This window comes from Solanum dulcamara, chromosome 8 (assembly GCF_947179165.1).
Source record: "Solanum dulcamara chromosome 8, daSolDulc1.2, whole genome shotgun sequence".
Taxonomy (NCBI): domain Eukaryota; kingdom Viridiplantae; phylum Streptophyta; class Magnoliopsida; order Solanales; family Solanaceae; genus Solanum; species Solanum dulcamara.
In genome coordinates, this window is record NC_077244.1 from 76,269,797 (window position 1) to 76,290,101 (window position 20,305).

At 33.8% G+C, this 20,305-nt stretch overlaps 3 protein-coding genes and 1 long non-coding RNA gene across 4 annotated transcripts; all 4 read left to right on the forward strand.

Annotated features, from left to right (window-relative positions):
• The first annotated feature begins 661 nt into the window (after nucleotides 1–661).
• LOC129900198 (zinc finger protein ZAT1-like) lies at nucleotides 662–5,313 on the forward strand. Its single transcript, XM_055975124.1, has 2 exons — nucleotides 662–1,336; nucleotides 4,500–5,313. Exons 1-2 carry the CDS (start codon nucleotides 856–858, stop codon nucleotides 5,030–5,032), a joined length of 1,014 nt encoding a protein of 337 aa, XP_055831099.1. The 5' UTR covers nucleotides 662–855; the 3' UTR covers nucleotides 5,033–5,313.
• A 6,044-nt stretch (nucleotides 5,314–11,357) lies between these two features.
• LOC129900702 (uncharacterized) lies at nucleotides 11,358–14,624 on the forward strand. The gene is made up of 6 exons (XM_055975722.1): nucleotides 11,358–11,517; nucleotides 11,641–11,699; nucleotides 12,775–13,794; nucleotides 13,870–13,935; nucleotides 14,022–14,220; nucleotides 14,315–14,624. The coding sequence occupies exons 2-6, from the start codon at nucleotides 11,697–11,699 to the stop codon at nucleotides 14,377–14,379; spliced, it is 1,353 nt and encodes a 450-aa protein (XP_055831697.1). The 5' UTR covers nucleotides 11,358–11,517; nucleotides 11,641–11,696; the 3' UTR covers nucleotides 14,380–14,624.
• Nucleotides 14,625–17,511: 2,887 nt separating this feature from the next.
• On the forward strand, nucleotides 17,512–18,310 carry LOC129898920 (histone H2B.3-like). The gene has a single exon (XM_055973631.1). The coding sequence runs from the start codon at nucleotides 17,568–17,570 to the stop codon at nucleotides 18,006–18,008; it is 441 nt and encodes a 146-aa protein (XP_055829606.1). The 5' UTR covers nucleotides 17,512–17,567; the 3' UTR covers nucleotides 18,009–18,310.
• Nucleotides 18,311–18,512: 202 nt separating this feature from the next.
• Nucleotides 18,513–19,815, forward strand: LOC129898922 (uncharacterized). Its single transcript, XR_008769449.1, has 3 exons — nucleotides 18,513–19,089; nucleotides 19,184–19,239; nucleotides 19,323–19,815. It is a non-coding gene; the product is annotated as an uncharacterized LOC129898922 (long non-coding RNA).
• The last annotated feature ends 490 nt before the right edge of the window (nucleotides 19,816–20,305 follow it).

Below are 20,305 nucleotides of genomic sequence, written 5' to 3' on the forward strand. Positions count from 1 at the left end.
TACAAGTTTGTAAACATCTGTAATTTGATTAACATCAGAAATTCCATTTTATGTTTTGGATGTAACATGTAATTGATGTAGCCTTCGTACTATATCTGCTATTATTGATGCAATTTCTCATTATCCTTCTTGTTTCACTATATCAAAGTATTTACAATTGATTTGCTTATTTCACTGCATCGTGCCAAATTGTTAAAGAAGTGAAAAGTCATATATTTATTTTATGACCATTTTCTTATTGGGTAAACTGAAAACCGAATCATTAACGATCAAAAATTAATAAATCGAAAACCGATAAAAAATATCTTATTGATTTATTATTGATTTAGCGTATTTAAAAATCAAAAATTGATAAATCGAACCGATAATACGAATGGGCATCCCTACTAAATACCCCTAGAGTATAATTTAGTGACAGGTCATATATAGTGTATTCTAAAATCAAATATTTGTATATCTCCTAACTAAAGAAGGTCAGTGTTACTATATATGCAAATTTAAAATATTTGAAACGAAAAATAAAAGGCAATACATGAGAATTCCTTTATTAGTTAATGTACAAAAAAAATGTTTACACAAACCGTTCACTTTAATGGTAATAAAATTAATTAAGTACTTAATACCTAACAAAAATGATAACTTGCGTGTATAAGAAAAACACCATAAATAATTTCATAAGGAAAAGAAGAAGGGGAAATATTAAGCTATAGTGTCGGTTTTAAAAGATTAGTCTTTAGCCGCAGCATTACCACAACCCTCTCTCTTTTCTTAGGGCTCAAGAAACGAGAAACGTTACTACTCCTACTATATATAAATCTCACACGCCAATGAACAACTGAAAATTCTCTTGCCAAGATGACAATAAAGAGGAGCAGAGAAGAAGAAATAACAGTAGAGACACTAGCCATGGCTAATTGTGTCAATATCTTACAGAAGAATAGTTCACTATCACGTCGATTTTTTGAGTGCAAAACTTGTAAGAAACAGTTTGAATCGTTCCAAGCTTTAGGCGGCCACAGAGCAAGTCACAAAAAACCGAAACTGGTATCACCCTCAGATCCAATTAAATTTAAGACGAAGAAGCATCAATGCTCTTATTGCGGTGAGGAATTTGTTCTGGGACAAGCTTTGGGTGGACACATGAGAAAGCACCGTGATATATTAATTGAGAAACAGAAAGAGAAAAATACTTTTAAATCTGCTGATTTTTTGAAGGCTAAGGAAAAGATTAATACGGGTAGTGGAAGGAAATTGTTCTTGGATTTGAATTTGACACCGTCTGAGAATGAGTTGACGTTGGGGATTTTCCCGTTTACAGTAGTTCATTCTTTGTTATAGAAATTTTAAATTTCTTGTCCCTTCTTGGATTAGAGAAGTATAGATATTACAAGTTCTTTTTTTTTTCTTGGTTTATTCTAGAGTAGTTAAAGTGAGATTTCTGTTGATTTGTGGCTAGTCTGTATATGAAAACAGATACAATTTTTGTCTTAACTTATAAACTAGTTACATGATTAATCGTTTTGTTCCTCAACAAGCTGCGGTTTTGCTAACAAAATCATTAACTTGATATGTTCATGGATTCATAAAAGAGTCTAACTTATACAAGTTGGATCGGCAACTTGGAAAAAAATGCAAATAATATGACACGCCCCTCGATTTTCTGGATGGATTTTTGGTATTTTTTAGGAGTGAATTGAAAAATCTTTAAGCGGTCAGTATATAAAATAAATGAAATTAAATTAAATTTATCATGAAGTAGGAATGAAAAAAAGTTATTGTTGGCTAATAATAAGAAAGAATTGGGGTTGTTTCAAGTGTAAAATGAGCTTTGTGATAGAAAGAGTAGGAAGTTGTTTCACTAGTTTGAATAAAATCGTCCTTTTTCCGGCAGACGAGACGTCTCTAGGTTTTTGCTAATTACGCGTTTAATGAAAATCCTAAGCAATTATTAATGCCTATTGCCTATATATTATTCTCTTATTAAATCTATTTTTGGAATAGTGAACAAGTAAAACTAAACAAATGAAGTAATTCACAATCAAAGGAAGGTTAATTTTTCCTTTTCATTTTCTTTACTCCGTCCACTTTTACGTACTTGTCCACTGTACTAAATATAAATATCCATTTTTATTTGTACAATTTAAAAAATCAAGAGACAATTTATTACTCAGACCCTAATTTACTTTCATTAAATATATATATTAACTATTACTCTCTCTGTTCTCTTTTACTTGTCAAAAATTTCCTAATTTAATTTTCCTTTTTACTTGTCAAATTTGACAAATCAAGAAAGTACAATCTTTTTTTACCTATTATATCCTCAATTTATTGAGAGAGTTAATATCTTTGGTATCAAAATGTTTTGAAATTTGGATTATGACTTTAGTGATTAATAAGGGTAAAATGATAAATTCACCATATCAATAATTGATTTCTTAATAGGTGTGTCAAGTCAAAAATTAACAAGTAAAAGGGAACAGAAAGGAGTATCAATTCTCAATGCGTTTTTCAAAACTTTGAATTTATTATATTCGAAGAATAATATAGTTATCATACTTATTATTTCTTTAAGTTAATATTGAATAAGTAAAACATGGACGGAGAGGGAGTATAAATTAGAGAAAAATATATATGCATAAACTAATTGTATATCTTGTGGCTAAATTAAAGAAATTAATTTGGCCAGCAAAAGATTATGCATAGTGTGAAAGATGAAGCTTACGCCCTATAAGGTGGCTTAGTTTGTATGCACATGCATGTAAGCAGTTGAGTCATTATTTCTTTAAAGAGAAAAAATCTTAAGTATGAAGGAAACTCTATTTAGATCGATAGGCGTGTCACGTATAGATCCATATTTTTAGAGAGGAAAATCTCAATCTTGACTTAAGAGTTTGAGAAGCAACTAATTTGGTGTGAAATTGTAATTTGATTTGATGTGATTATAAAACATTACGAGGAAACATTCACAATCCCAGGCTGAATAATATTAAGTTTTTAAGCGTAAACTTTTTCTACAAATATATTATTTCCTACGGTTCATATTATGTGGCATATTTGATCTTGATATGGTGTTTAAGAAAAAAAAATTGAAATTTGTAATCGATCGAAAATTACTTTAGATGTTTGTATGACGGTAAATTATTTCATTAAAGCAAAAGAAGAATCTTAAAGTGGCGTTGTAAAATTTTTGAGATTCAAATTTCTAAACTTTGATTGTGATTTTGGATATAGAAACTTTAAATTTTTTTAAAGTAAAATTTATATATTTAAAAACTATGAGTAAAAAGTATTATAAATTATAATAATTAACAGTTTAAAATATTTAAAAGATTTTATAACAAATTTCAATAAAAAAATTTGATTGACTAATTTCAAAATTTCAACTATGTAATATAAATTAAAACATAGAAAATACTATTTATGTGATTATTACTTTTAGTGATAATTAATACTAGCATATTCACTTATTCAGCATTATATATTGCGTCATTTCATGATCGTATTTAGTCATTTGTTAGTTGACATGATGTTTTACGAGAGACATGATTTTGTCTTTTGTATAGAAAAGATGTATAATACATAATGCTATTATATATTTATTATATTATATTGTAGAGAGTAGAGACCAACTGCAATGCATAACCGATGTTCGTCTTATGGTCCCAACTCCTAATGAACTTGGGTGCCAAGTTACTACATCCTTCACCTCCTAAGAGAAAAGTCCAATACAGTATTCTCCTTTTTTTAAAAAAAAAAAACAGTATTTTCACTGTTTTAATTTATGTGACATTTTTTATTTTTCGTGACCCAAACAATTTAAATTTAAGTAGAAATTTTTCAATTTTTTAAAAAATGAAATTTATATATTTGTTTGTTACAATAATTGACAATTCAAAATATTTAAATGATATATGAAAAAAATTACAATCAAAAATAAATTTAATTTCAAAATTTGAAAAGTGACACATAAATTGAAACGAAGAGAGTAGTTAATTTTTTTGTAGAAACATATATATCGGAGGGAGAAAGACACTAAAAGATGAATTTGTCCCTATTATAAAAATGTCATCTTACTAATAATTAGAAAAAAATAACTTTAAAAATTTATCTTTTAACTTAATGAAATAAATTTCAGCTTTACAAATATCTTTTGCACATAAATTAATATTTTCCATGTATTTGACCAAATCAAAACAAGAATCATTCTGGAAACTTCGTGGAAACTCACTTGTGGACTCTTCTTTCTGCTTTAAGCTTACATGAAAATTACCTGAAAAATACATTCACATTCAATGATTGTAGAATACGCGGCAAGTTTTCTACCCCATTACTGTATACGAAATTCTTGACTCTACACACTACTAGCATTTGTTGCAGCTAAAACGTCTTTATCCAATTGAACGCGCAAAATTCAACTAGAAGCACTAACTTATTCTCATCTATATAATATTTGAAGCACTTGTAAACCCAAGTATATCATTACTTATTTTATTGAAAAGCTTCAAACTCAGTGCACGAAAGTAGCTATATAATTTGTATCATGACGGCAATTATGAAAAGAAGCAGAGAAGACAACGGTGAAGTGGAAGCACAAGCAATGGCTAATTGCGTAATGCTTTTATCATCCCTAGATCGAGATCGTCGCAATTCATTTGAATGTAAAACCTGCAAAAAACGATTCTCATCTTTTCAAGCGCTTGGCGGCCATCGGACCAGTCATAAATCGCTGAAATCGTCGATTGACGTCGGAAAGTTTCTTCAAGGAAAATTATCCAAAAAACGCAAGGTACATGAATGTTTAATTTGTGGAATGGAGTTTTCTATGGGGCAGGCTTTAGGTGGACATATGAGGCGTCACCGTGCCCCTGTGAATGAAATTGATGGTTCGTCGGCGAGAAGGATACCAGTTTTGAAGAAATCGAATAGTAGCAAGAGAATATTTTGCGTGGATCTTAATTTAACTCCTGATGAGAATGATGATTTTCAGTTTTGGCCTACGGCACCTGCACCTGTTATGCGCTGCTTTATCTGATTCCCTCGAACCACTTTCATTATTAGCCTCTTAGGACTAGCTAGAACTGAAGATGTCTTTCATTTTATTGTGTATATTTATTCGGAGCTGAGCCAATAGGCCAAATGGAGTTCATTTGAAGTTTCTTCACAAATTTATATATAATTAAATTATTTTTTAAATAAATAAATATAATAGCTATTAAATCTTCTTTAATTTCTTTGTTTATTGGCTTTTCATATTTTGTGAATATATATAGAATTTGTGGATATATCCACAAATTCTATTATCTCTTTACCCCATCGGGTGGATTTATTTATTTCATTTTGTTGAGTAGATTTATTTATACAAGGAATATTATTGACAATGACCCTGCTTTATCATTTTACCCCTTTGGATCATGGAAACAATTATGACATAGCAAATTAAGTCTCTCTATATATATCCGAAACAGTGATACTTTAAAAAAAAATAACATAATGCACAGTGATCATAGTGGAGTTCTATAATAGATATACGTGGATAAGCTTACTATTCATGTAGATATAATTATACAGAAATATTGTATACACGTGGAAACACTTATTACACAGACAATGAATACTTTATTATGTACTCGAATATAATAAGCTTTGCTATATGAATATTTATTGAAAAAACGCGGACTAATACAAGAATATATATGATCAAAAAAATAAAATAAAATAGAAAAATAATGATATCAAGAATTTTACGTGAAAATCTTTTTAAATAAGAGAAAAACTACGGGCCAAGAGGAGCAACTGATATCATTATAGTAAGAAATTTTACACCGTGTAGTTGAGAGTACAATACTCAAAATGATTACTACACACTCAAAAGGAATAACACTCTTTTGATTTACCACCTTATTAAAAATATCGTTCACACTGTATTTTTCTTTACAGACTATTTTCTTATATATAATCTATGGAAACCTCACAGCTCTATAAATATTTTTCTTTCTCTCTGTGAATTGGTGCGTAACAAATGAGCTGAGAGCTCTTATTTATAGGGTGAAGGAACTCTTCTTCCGTTCACCAAACCTGTCCACTAGTTTGTAGTTGTATTTTGTTGAAGACAGAAAAATGTGAGCTCCAACTTTTGACAATTCTTCCAGCAATTGTTGACTGAACTTTCAGCTGCATTTTTTACAACAATTGCAGCAGCAATTGTTGATAAAAAAAAGTTCATGAAATGGACCCCACAAATCTTTCTCTCCACTCTCATTCACCAGAAAGAGGTATCCTTATCATTTCAGAGAGAGCTCATGCCAACAAGTTCTTTGCACAATTTGAATTTGTCCCTTGTTACCACTTTGGTCAGCATATCTGCAGGATTCTCATTTATAGAGATCTTTTCAACCTGCATAGATTCATCTTCTATTTTTTCTCGAATCCAGTAATATCTCACGTCTATGTGTTTTGTCCTTGTATGGTACATATAGTTCTTGCTCAAGTCTATTGCACTTTGACTGACACAATAGATGACATACTCATTTTGATGCAAGTCAAGCTCTTGAAGAAATTGTTTGAGCCATATTATCTCCTTGCTCGCTTCAGTAGCCGCAATATACTCAACTTCACTTGTAGACAGTGCAACACAATTCTGCAACTTCAACTGCCATGATATAGCTCTCCTTGAATAAATAAATAAATATCCAGTAATGGATTTTTATTATCAAGGTCACTTGTCATATCAACATCTATATAGCCCTTTAAGATTGGATTTGATCCTCCAAAACACAAATATTTATCTGAGCTTTCTCTTAGATACTTCAGTATCCACTTTACAACTTCTCAATGTTATTTTCTTGGATTGTCGAGTAACCTGCTGACAACACCAACTACGTGAACAATATCAGATCTAGTGCATACCATTGCATACATTAAACTTTTGATGATGGAGGAATATGAAACTTTGGCCATGCTCTCTTTTTCCTCCCTGGTTGTAGGACACATTTTCTTGCTCAACTTCATATGACCAGTAAGAGGTGTGCTAACAGACTTAGCATTCTTCATGTTGAAGCGCTTTAGTATACGTTCAATGTACTTCTCTTGTGACAGATACATCTTCCTTTCATCCTTAAGACGAACAATTCTCATGCCCAAAATTTGCTTGGCATGACCCAAGTCTTTCATAGCAAAAGACTTACACAACTCTTTCTTCAACTCGTCAATCTTAAAAATATTCCTGCCCACAATCAACATATCATCTACATATAGCAAGAGGATGATAAAATTATCGTCAGAATTTTTTGTACAAATACACAATGATCTGAAGAAGTCTTCTTGTAGCCTTGCTCCCCCATAACAGATTCAAACTTCTTGTACCACTATCTAAGAACTTGCTTTAGCCCTTAGAGACTCTTTTTGAGTTTGCACATAAAATTTTCTTTACCATTTACTTTGAATCCCTCAGGATGTTACATATAAATTTTCTCATCTAGATCACCGTGAAGAAAAATTGTCTTCACATCTATCTGCTCAATCTCTAAATTAAGACTAGCAGCCAAACTAAGAACTGTACGAATAGAGGACATTTTCACAACAGGAGAAAATATTTCGTCGAAGTCAATACCCTTACTTTGACTAAATACTTTAACAATCAATCTAACTTTGTATATAGGCTTCAATTTGTGTTCTTCAACTTTAACTTTGAACACCCACTTGTTCTTCAAAGCTCTCATGCTCTGAGGCAATTTCACCAACTCATAAGTATGATTTTCATACAAAGATTTCATCTCATCTTATATGGATTCAATCCATTTATCCTTATGCTCATCTTTCATGGCCTCCTCATAACACCAAGGTTCACCCATGTCAATGAGTAGCACATACTTATTAGGTGAATAACGAGATGAGGGAATACATTTTCTTGTGGACCTCTTAAGAGGAATATTTGATTCGTCCACAATTTTATTAGTAGGAGCATCATCAATATCAACATGTTAATCTAGGACTTGATTCTAAGCATCACCCTAATTATCAAGCCTACCAACTTCATGCACACTTATATGAAGAACTTGATCAAGATGGACTACTCCATCTGAACTTGAAGATTTTAGCTTCTCTACTTTGTCAATATCTTTAATGGCTTAATTTCCCATGAAGACAATAGCATGGCTTTTCACAAGCTTCTTCTCAATTGGATCATATAGCCTATAACCAAATTCATCAAGGCTATATCTAAAAATATGCACTACCTTGTCTTGGCAACTAACTTTGTCCTTTCATCTTTCGGCACATGTACAAAATCTTTGCAACCAAATACTCTCAATTGGTCATAGAAAACATCCTTTTCATATCAAACTTTCTTTAGAACATCACTTTGCAAAGCAATAGTAGGAGATAAGTTAATAACATGTGCAACGGCCAATAAGGCCTCACCCCAAAAGGAGCTCGGCAACTTTGCTTCAGAAAGCAAACATCTAACTCTTTCTATCAAAGTTCTGTTCATCCTCTCTGCCAACCCATTAAGACAAAGAGTCTTTTGGTGTCTAATACCTTGATGCTTGAGTATTCGTCCAATAATTCACAATATTCACCACCATTATCAGTACGAATACATTTCAATTTCTTTTCAGTTTCTCTTTCAACTGAAGCCTAAATTGCTTAAAGACACCTAACACTTGGTCTTTAGTCTTCAAGACATAGACCTAAAGCTTTCTTGAGCAGTCATCAATGAAAGTGATAAAGTAGAGTGCATCACCTAGCCTTGTCTTCATTGTACCACATAAATCAGAGTGCACCAACTCAAGCAACTTTGACTTTCTTGAAGGAGGGTTAGACTTAAAGGAAACTCTAATTTTTTTTCCAACCAAGCAGTGCTCACATTTTTCTAATTTAGCACTTTGAAAATCTGACAATAATTTCTTCTTGGCTAGAACATTAAGCCCTTTCTCACTGATGTGGCTAAGCCTCTTGTGCCATAACGTTGAAGAGTTATCGCTCTCAACATTCACCATATTGGCACAAGTAGAAGCCGTAGTCCAGTATAGACCACGTCATTTGTTACCATGAGCCACAACCAAGGAACCCTTAATAAATTTTTATTTTTCTCCATCATTGGTATTAACATATCCTTCATCATCTAGAACACCAACATAAATAAGATGTAGACGAACATCAGGGGTATGTTTTACATCTTTCAAAACTAGTTTAGTTCCAATACTAATTTTCAAACAAATTGTACTAACACCAACCACCCTAGATACAGTCTCATTATCCACACTCAAGGTTCCAAAGTAGTATACGAAGAGAAAAGAATCATTCCTTGATGTCATATGAGATGCGGCACCAGTGTCTACAACCCAGCTTGACTCATCACAAGCAATATTTATCATATCTGCATCAAGAATTGTAACAAGATCTTCGATGGAGATGGTGGCTAGGCAATTTTCATTATTATCATTTTTATTTTCTTTTTTGTATTTGTTCTTCCTCTTCAATTTCAGGCAGAACCTCTTTATGTGCCCTTTCATGCCACAATAATAGCACTCAATATCCTTAAGTCTGCCTCTGGATTTTCTCCTGCTATGTTCTCTATTCTAAGAACCACGATTTTTATTCTCCTCTAAGAGCCAGTTACCAAGACATTCAATGAAGAAGAAGAACCTTGAGATTTTCTTCTCATTTCTTCGTTCAAGACACTACTCTTGATGGAATCCATATAGATCACACCATCCGGAGCAAAATTTGATAATAAAGTTCTAAATATTTTCCAAGAGTCTGGTAGGGAACCAAGTAGAAGCAAGTCTTGAATTTCCTCGTCAAATTTAATGTCCATAGCAGACAACTGGTTCATGATTCCCTAAAAATTATTTAGGTGATATGTCATCGGAGAACCATCATGATATTTTACACTGAACACCTGCTTTATTAAGAACATTTTATTATTTCCAATCTTCCGAGCATACAAGCTTTTAAGATGCTCCCATAAGGTACGAGCATGTGTCTGTGTCTCTCCAGAAATATGGTTCAACACATTATCGTCAATATATTGTCTAATAAATCTATAAACATGTCAGTGCAGCAGATTCCACTCTTCATCTGTTTTATTATCTGGCTTTACAGTGATAAAGATTAGTCGATAATTTTTTTTGATATAAAGCAGATCTTCCATTTTCCCCTTCCAAATGACAATTAACACCATTCAAAGTAACTATTCTACTAATGTTAGCATCCATCTCGCCCCCCCCCCCCCCCCAAAAAAAAAATATAACTATTGCTAATCAAAGTAAATTTTTTCTAATGTGGAAGTTCAGACTGTATTGCAACCGCAGAGCATGCTCAGATAAAACCTTGTTCTGATACTAGTTTGTTGGAAAAATGCAGACTAACACAAAAATATATATGGTCAAAATAATAAAAAAATGGAAAAATAATAACACCAAGAATTGAGAAATCCTTTTAAATTAGGAAAAAACCACAGACCAAGAGGAGCAACCGATATTACTATAGTGAGGAATTTTACATCATGTAGTCACGAGTACCATACTCAAAATGACTACTAAACATTCAAAAAGAATAACACTCTTTTGAATTACCACATTACTAAATGTATCGCTAACATATTATTTTTTCTTCACAGACTATTTTCTTATATATAATTTATGGAACCCTCATAGCTCTCTAAATATTTTTCTTTCTCTCTGTGAATTGGTGTGTAACAAATAAGTTGAGAGCTCATATTTATAGGAATGAAGGAACTCTACTTCCATTCAACAAATCTGCCTACTAGTTTGCAGTTGTATTTTGTTGAAGACAGAAAAATGTGAGCTTCAACTTTTGACAATTCTTACAGCAATTATTGACTGAACCTTCGGCTGCATTTTTGACAACAATTATTGTTGACAAAAACAAGTTCATAAGATGGACCCCATAATATTATACATGGAACAATATATTTCACTTTTTTCATGTGCCAAATAGTATATTCGGTTACATTTTGAAATCAATATGCTGCTAGATTTTATAATTAAGCATAGTCTCTTCATTTTCACAAATACGACACAAATAACAATTTTTACCTTTGTTATTTATTTCATAATAATAGTTTAATAATATCCTCTGTATCATTATTCATGCATAAATAAATTTGTATTATAACTCTTGCATAACTAGAAGTTGTACTACTCGAACCAAATTATCGTAGTTGTACGAGATAGTAGCAGGCTCCATTCCATGGGATCATCACTCATTGACGTCACCAAGACCCGGAAAGCCCAAAAATCAGGAGTCCAAAATCTATGAACGGTTAAGATTAATCAGATTAAACACACGTGTACGGCGAAAGAAGCAGTAGCTGTATAATCTGATAGTGCAGGTTCATTCGCAATTCTATGGTCTCTGCAGAGAGCCGATCGTCTGCTCCTCACTCACCATAACAACTTCTCTGCCCGTCCAAAAAAAAAATAAAAAATCGCCGCAGATGATCCCGCCGGGAAGTTCACCTGACCGTTCCTATTATCTTCGCCGTCTACAAATGTACGATCCTCTCTTTTATATTTCGCAATTCACAATTTAGGGCTTGTAACTTAGAGTTTTCACTCACTTCAAATAGTTGAACGGTAGAAAATTGTAACTGTTTTTGCTGAATTTGAACTTTAGGTGATTGTTTTATGAGCATGTGTGGCTGTCATATTCGTTGAAGTAAGAGCTGCAAGATGGTGAGTGTTTCAAGTGTTCATTAGGAGCTCCATGCTCGATACTCTGTTTGGTTTTTTTGTTCTGATTTATGCTAATTTACGGGAATTTCTAGTGATATTTAATTACGTGGTACCAGGTAGAAAGAAAAATCTGTTAGTTTCCCATTGCTAGTTGTATTGAATTGGACCTTTCTTTTGTCTTAAAGCTTCCACTTGGCAGCTCGACGCGATATTTAGATAGGAAACTTATAATTTGCAAAATTGCAATTCAGCTTTGAACTCTTTGTGACCAAAATGAAGGGCTGATTTTGTTGGAAAAGGGTTAACATTCCTGTTTTTCAGTATAAATTCATATCATTTTCTTAATTCTTACAAAAAGATTCTATTTACTTTTTGGCAACTTAATTCTAAATTTTCATATTTCGCACGGCACCACAAGATTAAAGGCATCTTGGTACATTCTACATATCTTTAGTACTTTGAGGAAATTGTTTCGACTTTCCAAAGTAAGAGGGTCATCCTTTTCGAGATAGAAGGAGTATTAATTTTCTTAGATATTTCAGATGTCCAATCAGGGGATCGATCCAAATTCTTTCCCAGTGTCTGGGATTAGTTTACCCAATCCAGATTCTGTCTCAATGACTGGGATAGCTTACACTGAAGATAATACATTTTTGGTTTTGTGTTATACTTGTACTCAGTTGTGAAAGGTGTAGTTTTGGCATTTTCTGCACAGCTCTAGTCCATTTCTTAAAAAGCTGAAATGTCAATAGGGATCAGTATTAGTGCCTATCTCAAAGGAAGAAAAAAAATTAGAAGAGAAAAATGTGATCTTGGTGAAATCTTCCATCGGATGTGTCCATTCTTGGTCTTTGCATCAAATTATCAGATATCTGTTCATTGTGTTGGTATTGCTAAGAAATTATTGGCAGATCATCGTACTATTTCCACACACACACACACTCTTCTGCACTTCTTTATTTTCACCTGCTTCATTGCAATTCACAAACTCTGCCCACCATTCCTGTTTCTGGTCAGAGATTTATACTCTGATGAATCGACTGTATCTAGTTCATTCATATCAGATCTTTTCCAGTCTTTCCATGACAAGGACTTTTGGATACCCAAATGTGGTGGACATCCATCTGATGGAGAAGCAGTTTTCGATAGCTCATCGAGAATCGACGTGAAACGTGCTCACCAATTGTTCTCCAGTGCTGCTGAACCAGAGTTATTCCCTAACAAGAAACAAGCTGTCCACACTTCACTCGGCAAATCAACTTCGGAAATTGCAGTGACAAATTCTACCTGTTGGGATACTTCTTCTGATCTTCCATCAGGGGCAAACCAATTCATCGATAGGTTGTTGGGAGTTGATACCACCAGGCTGGTCGACTTAACCGAGAGAAACATATCTCCTGTTAACACAGGTAACTCCACCATAAGGAAAAAGGTAATTGACGACCAAATTGGAGATGATCCATTAGTTGGTTTGTCAATGTCTTACACTATTGAAGAACCACAGATATGCATAAGCGACGGTAGAATCAGAAAAGTTAATGTCAATCAGGTGGAGGATTCAGAAAATGCTTTTCATTCACCAATTGAAAACAACATTAATATGTCTATCAGTCTGATACATAATGGGGCAAGTGAAACATCCTTTTTATCCATGGGTCAGGCATATGAGAAGGAAGGTGAAAGTCAGGCTTACAATCCTGGGGCTATCAGATCCAATGTTGAGAAAAGTCACAGCACTACACCAATTGCTGACTCCTATACCAGAGGGGATTCTGACACAATATTTGGATTTGAATTGGTGTCTGATATTGATGCTCTGGCAAGGCCAATTAGCAGTTATGATTATTTACATTATCAATCATCACTTCACGCATCAGAAACACATTGTGACAAGCAGCTGGAGGGATCAAATACTAACACAGTCGATATCTCCTCTCAGATGTCAAAACCTAGGACTGATTCCCTGCCAAAAAACAAATCGGAGTCTAAACCTGCACATAAAGGTGCTCCTAACAGCTTTCCTTCGAATGTTAGAAGTTTGTTAGCAACAGGAATTCTTGACGGGGTGCCTGTAAAATACGTCTTGTCCCGGCAGGTACAATTCTCTCTGTACAGATTTCATTAATTTTGTTGTCAGCGCCTTACCTGCAATCTTCCTGTGTGTTATAAGGAGCTTCGTGGTATTATAAAAGGTTCTGGCTACCTATGCGGTTGTCAACCATGTAATTATTCAAAGGCAAGTTATTCACTTTGCTTTTTCATTCATGTATAATTATATATTTTCCCTCCGTGGTAATTTTGCAATTATATACGCATTTGAAGGTGCTTAATGCCTATGAGTTTGAGCGTCATGCTGGTTGCAAGACGAAGCACCCTAACAATCACATATACTTTGAGAATGGTAAAACCATCTACCAGATAACCCAGGAGCTAAGGAGCACGCCACAAAGTTTGTTGTTCGAAGCAATTCAAACCGTGACTGGTTCCCCCATCAATCAAAAAGCTTTCCAGATTTGGAAAGGTATTCATAATCCCAGTTAGTCCTAATTAGATCTCTATCTCTATCTCTCGTTCATCGACTATTTGATTCATATTGAACTATTTCTTATGGTCAGAATCATTTCAAGCTGCAACTCGAGAGCTCCAGCGAATATATGGGAAAGAAGAACTGAATCTATAAGTTCAATGTTGGTGGAATGATAAAATAAAGAATATTCTCTGCCCTATTTTAGTCAGCCATGTATCTGTAAAGATTGTGATGTAAAATATGTGCACTTTATGCTTCATCAATTGTAATTTGACAGTGCAAACGTTTATGAACAAAAATATGTGTCATATCGAATAGCGATTGCAATGGCCAATGGCAGCATCGATGTACTATTTTCTCCTTTTGTGATTGCATCTACAAAATTTAAAGTTTTCTCATCTGTCGGAAACAGTCTCTCTAAATTTAAACTTAAACGTTGTTGTTGTGGTGTTGTCTTCAGCCCCATTTTACTTTTCGCTTGCCTTATATGATTTCCTATTTCCATTATATAAGATTTAGGATTGTATTAATTTTGACGTATTCTGCCAAAAGTGAAAACATGATGAGCTTAATTGTCAGAAATTAATTAATTTATCAACCTGTCTGCAACTAGATGAAAGAGTACATCATTGGTGCATTGCTTATTAATACGACAAGAAACCAGAGACAACAAATTGAGGCATCCTCATCCTCCACTACAATATGCATGAGACAATGCGTTGTCCTAATTAACAACAACACATGTCGTCTAAAGTAAGTACTTAGTAAGACATGGGTTTTCACTCTTCATGGAAAACCAACAAGTATTGTTTATCTAAATTGATAAATTGACTACTCGAGTAGACATTATGATCTAACATTTTAACTCCAAATAAATTAAAAGGGTTCTTAAAAAAAAGATTAATGGGAATATTCATGGAGCATAAAGAGTAGAATAGGAGAGGGATTTGACTTAACTAATATTGATTTGTTTTGAATATGAAAAAGAAAAAGTTAAAAGGTGGAAGCATATGCTTAGAAGATCCTCTCTCCACCAAGTAGCAATTCATTTTTCTAAAGTTTTAAAAAATTAGGCTCTGAACTAATCTCCTTCTCTTTTCTTTTATTTAATAAAGACCCCCCCTTCCTCTCACTCTTTCTCCTTCATTTTTTTCTCCTTTCCCAGTTCCCACAACAATGGAAAATCAAATTGATGACGATGACGATGACGATGACGATGACGATGGTGGTTCTTCATGATGATGCATCATCGACTATCTTTTCTTGGGCAACTACTAAACCCTTTGGCAATGCATTATTATGCAATTAAAAGATATATAGGTACCAGTTATATATCAAAGATTCAAGTCTCTTTTCTTTTCTGCTTTACATTTTTGGTGTATCCAAATTTAGCTGGGAATGTTATTCAACACTATTATTCACTAACAAGTTTACAATTGTGTCCTTGGATCTCATGTTTCGATCTTGATGTAGCTTTAAGGATACTTTAATTTCTCAATAATATATCTATCTACATTATTTGATGTATGTATATAATAAGGTGGTATCGCGCGAGTAGCTAGATCTATTTGTATTGTATATGTTTGCTTTCATCACAGAAATTAAATTGCAGGAACCCCATTTTCACGTTATAGTAATTAATTTGTCCAAAATAATAGTGTATTTTAATATCTCATCGGAACCTCTAACCACGGATGTCTAGTACTGCAAATCCTTATGTCAAAGTTGTATTCCCTAAGATCCTGTGACCACAACTTGGAATACTTTCTTTCACATAATTAACTCAAAATACCTATTAATATTGTTATCCTAAATGGTGCACGTTTGAAATAATAGGGGTGTTTTCCCAGTGCGATGCGTTGTGTCAAAAGATTGGTGTCAATGGGGCATTTTGGACTTGGGTGCACTGCGACAATTTTTGCTGAGCGGATTTTGTTAGCAAGTGTATATATACACTATATAATTGTTTGTTATTTAATATAATATGGATATACCATATGTATACATTTACATTACACCTCAATTTCGACACTAGTTATAGTCAAAAGAAGAAGAAAAGTAATGCTGGAAATATAAACATTAAGCTCACTTCATAATATATTCAAAACGCCACTCTTACATTACAAGATCATATATAAAAAGGGTTTATATGAGAGTTTAAATGATTTTCATCTATCTTGTCCTCGCCTTCTCATCTCTTAGATCGTCATCTTTTTAGAAGATGTTCTTTTCTGGTTATTGACTTTGCCAATTTTACTATTCTGCTTTAGAAGGCACATCATTAATTTCATCATAAAATTCCTCTTCATTATTACTCCCCTCTTTTGGAGATTTCTCAATACAATGAAAAGTTCATGTTAATCATTTTATCAATTACCATATTTCTTGGAAAATGTTTTTAGGTTCTATAACAATATATGAGTAGTATTTTAGAATCATATTCATATTCATCTGAGATATTTTCTTCAGAGTTATCACTCACCTTCATCATTTTTTTAATAAAAAGAAACAAGACATTCATTAATCCTTCATAGTCGAGAGTGTGAATTTTCGGTTGGCAACAATATCATCTGCTACTTCTCTATTCAAAATTCATCGTCGTGAAGTAATTCCATAAGCAATTGGTTCGTTAGATTGACTCGCTTATTGGCTCCTTCCACTTTTCCCCTTTTGTATAAATTAATCCACCAAGTTATCTTATTAATTTGAAGAATTACTCAAATAACTGTTCAAGCCGAGGACTTTTTGAAAATAACCTTTCTACCTCCACGAGATAGTTGTAAAATCTACATACGCACTAACTATCCTCTCAGACCTCACTAAGTAAAATTTCACTGAATATATTATAATTGCAATCAAATAATCATTCATTCACCTCTTTAAATTAAAAATAGCGAACAGAAGCATTCATATATAAAATATATATGAATATATTTATGATGGCTAAGAACATAAACAATATATTCAATTGGCTATTTGGGTAAAGATTCCTATTAATTTTGCACAATCCGCCAAAATTTCTTGAATGTGATTGAACCGCCAACGCCAAAGGCACGAGAAGTTGAAATTTCCCAAATTCTCCTTCCTCTCTTTATTCCTTACAGCAAAAAAGGCGCAAAAGTTAAAAGTCATCATCACCGCACATTATCCTCACATGAGAACATATATATCCAACGCTCCAAATCATGCCAGCTCATCTATCCGCACACCTCTCCAAATAACCAATAGTATTTCACCTCTTGCTTCTATATATACACATTGCACCTAGCTCAAATCTAAATATCAATTCACCCTTGAACAGCCGCTTTCAGTTTCCTTTCATATTTTCTCTTTCAATTCCAATGGCACCAAAGGCAGAGAAGAAGCCAGCAGAAAAGAAGCCGGCGGAGGAGAAGAAGACCACTGTCGCTGAGAAAGCTCCGGCGGAGAAGAAGCCAAAGGCCGGGAAGAAGCTACCAAAGGACGCCGCTTCCGGCGACAAGAAGAAGAAGAAGGCCAAGAAGAGCGTTGAGACTTACAAGATCTACATCTTCAAGGTGCTCAAACAGGTCCATCCTGATATTGGTATTTCCAGCAAGGCTATGGGGATCATGAACAGCTTCATCAATGACATTTTTGAGAAGCTGGCTCAGGAATCTTCTAGATTGGCCCGTTACAACAAGAAGCCTACTATTACTTCTCGGGAGATCCAGACTGCTGTGAGACTTGTGCTTCCTGGTGAATTGGCTAAGCATGCTGTATCTGAGGGTACCAAGGCTGTTACCAAGTTTACTAGCTCTTGAAGTTCTGATGGTGTTAGAATAGTTTTTGGGTCCATCCTGATATTTGAATTTCTATGTTTGTTTAGAATTAGGGTTTATTTATATTAGATAGTATTGTTGGAGAACTTTTGGATCATCTCGATCCATTATGTGTAGTTCAGATTTGGAATGGTTCTGTTTCAATTGCTTTGTTGCAAAATGTTTATGCTGAATGTCAAATGTTCACCCAAAAAAATTCTTCTGAGCGCAAAGAAAAGTTGAATTGGTTTGGCAGCTTGTGAATGAGAAGGGGTTCTAATGGCATTTGTCTCGTAACGTTTGAATTGCTGAAAGCCCTCTGCATTTGAAGAAACTAAATGCATTCTTGAATGTGACCCTGTTGAATCTAATTAAAATTACTAACAGCACAAAGTTGTAGCAAATGGTAGTCTGGGCATTGGAGAAACCAAAATCAACACCAATGATGCATGACAGATATAAATATAGTCAAAGTTGAAAAACTCTTTTCCCCTTTTTATCCAGAAACTGCTTTACAGATGCTATAAATAGTTCTCTTCTTTATTCATTGCATGCTTGCAGTGAATATTTTGTTTACCTTTCTTGAACATCAATTCCTCTTTCATTTTCAACAAGAGTCGGTTGATCATAACTCCTTTTTCAATAAGAGTCCATTAATCATAACTCCTTTTCCTACGTTCTATTAAAGCTCTTCATATTTGACATTTGACATAAACATTTTGCAACAAAGTTCCGTGTTTACTGAGTAAAATCTCTCTATATTTACTGAGTAGACTCCATCAGTAACTGGTGCAATGATATGTTATGTAGACAGAAATACCAGTTCCGTGTTTCAATTATCTCACTATGCCGTGTTTTTCAGCCTGTGACGGGTGACTGGAGGTGTATTTGATGAAGTGCAAGTTTTCTTAGTACTAACATCTTCGGATAGTTCAATGGTAGTTGTCTACACAGGTCGAACTAAACTGCACGATGAAATATGCAGGGGTCAATGTTCATGTAAACGAAGCAGAGGCAACTTGGTCCTCACACAGTCGCAGATGTCTACTGTAACAAATGCGAGAATCTACTAGGATGGAAATTTGTATGATACCAAAAATCCTATGCCCCAAATTTGCTAAATTCTATCAATGAGCAAAATTATTTGATATGATCTGTCTTTTTAACCCCTTTCTCAGATTGAAGTATTTGAAGAGGATCCAGTCGCAAGAAAAGACATGGTTATGTTGAAAATGTGAGATTAATATGCTACAAACTCATGCTTTCATATCACATAAAGTAGTTAATCATACCTTTTCTTTTATCCTCCTTTCACAGGGAGAAGCTGCAGGAAAGGAATGGAAATCAAATAGAAGAAGCAGAAGAACCTAGAGCAAATGCAGCAATGGGAGCGCCAGTAGTTAAGAAACTATAAACCTATGATGGAAGATTCTGTCAAGGAGATCTCTTGAATAAATCAATTAACTTCTACAAGAGAAACTTTGAATGCCCTTTACTTTGCTTTTTCCATATTTTTTATAAGCTTTTCACATTTCTTATATTGCTATATGTACCCTGATATGGTACTGCAACATCCCATACCTGAACAAGAAAAAATGATTCATACACTAGTTTCTTTTTGCTAAAAGGGATTTGATACAGTACTGATACACAATTCGGGGGTGTTTTCTATTGTAAACCGTGATAATATTGTCATCATGTTTCATGATTGTAGCCTCTGAATAGGGCTCTTTGCGCTGTTTAGCATCAGTTATTGTGCAGATGTGAAGTTGCAACTCTGATTCTCTGGAATCTGAAGTACACTTATAAATTCCAGAACCAGAATAACCCATTATAGTCTATCTAATTTGACTTTATATCTTTAAATTAATCCCGGTTTTTGATACTGAACCACTATGTTTTATTTTCCTGAACCTGATGAGGCTCCAAAACTGTAACTATACCACTCAGTAATAAAGACCAACCTGGCTCATAAGTATAGTTTCCTGAGTTCTCAGCTTTAGTCAAGTAGATTAACAGGAAGGCGTTGTATTGGGGAGTTTGGGGTTGCCTGTAGTCAGGCAATTCTGCATCTCAACACTAAGAATGAGATCTCTTCATTAGCATCACTCGTGCTAGCAGTTGCTCAACAAAGAGTGGTGAAACTTGCAGAGCTTAAATATCAGTATTTCAGGCAGAGAGGGTTAGACTTCCCATATTTCCTGTACTGTCCCCTCTTTTAAATATAAAGACGGAGATTTTAAACATGTCAACTCTCTCAAACTCATCAGTTAAGACTATAAATCAAGGCTTACCTCCTG

Bases quoted from the DNA above. Each gene is read 5' to 3' on its own strand.
- LOC129900198 (XM_055975124.1), top strand. From the start codon at position 856: ATGACAATAAAGAGGAGCAGAGAAGAAGAAATAACAGTAGAGACACTA. The intron at 1,337-4,499 runs AGAAATTTTAAA...TTTATTGAAAAG, and splicing joins AGTAGTTCATTCTTTGTTAT to CTTCAAACTCAGTGCACGAA.
- LOC129900702 (XM_055975722.1), top strand. The intron at 13,795-13,869 runs GTACAATTCTCT...GTGTGTTATAAG, and splicing joins AATACGTCTTGTCCCGGCAG to GAGCTTCGTGGTATTATAAA. The intron at 14,221-14,314 runs GTATTCATAATC...TCTTATGGTCAG, and splicing joins AGCTTTCCAGATTTGGAAAG to AATCATTTCAAGCTGCAACT.
- LOC129898920 (XM_055973631.1), top strand. From the start codon at position 17,568: ATGGCACCAAAGGCAGAGAAGAAGCCAGCAGAAAAGAAGCCGGCGGAG.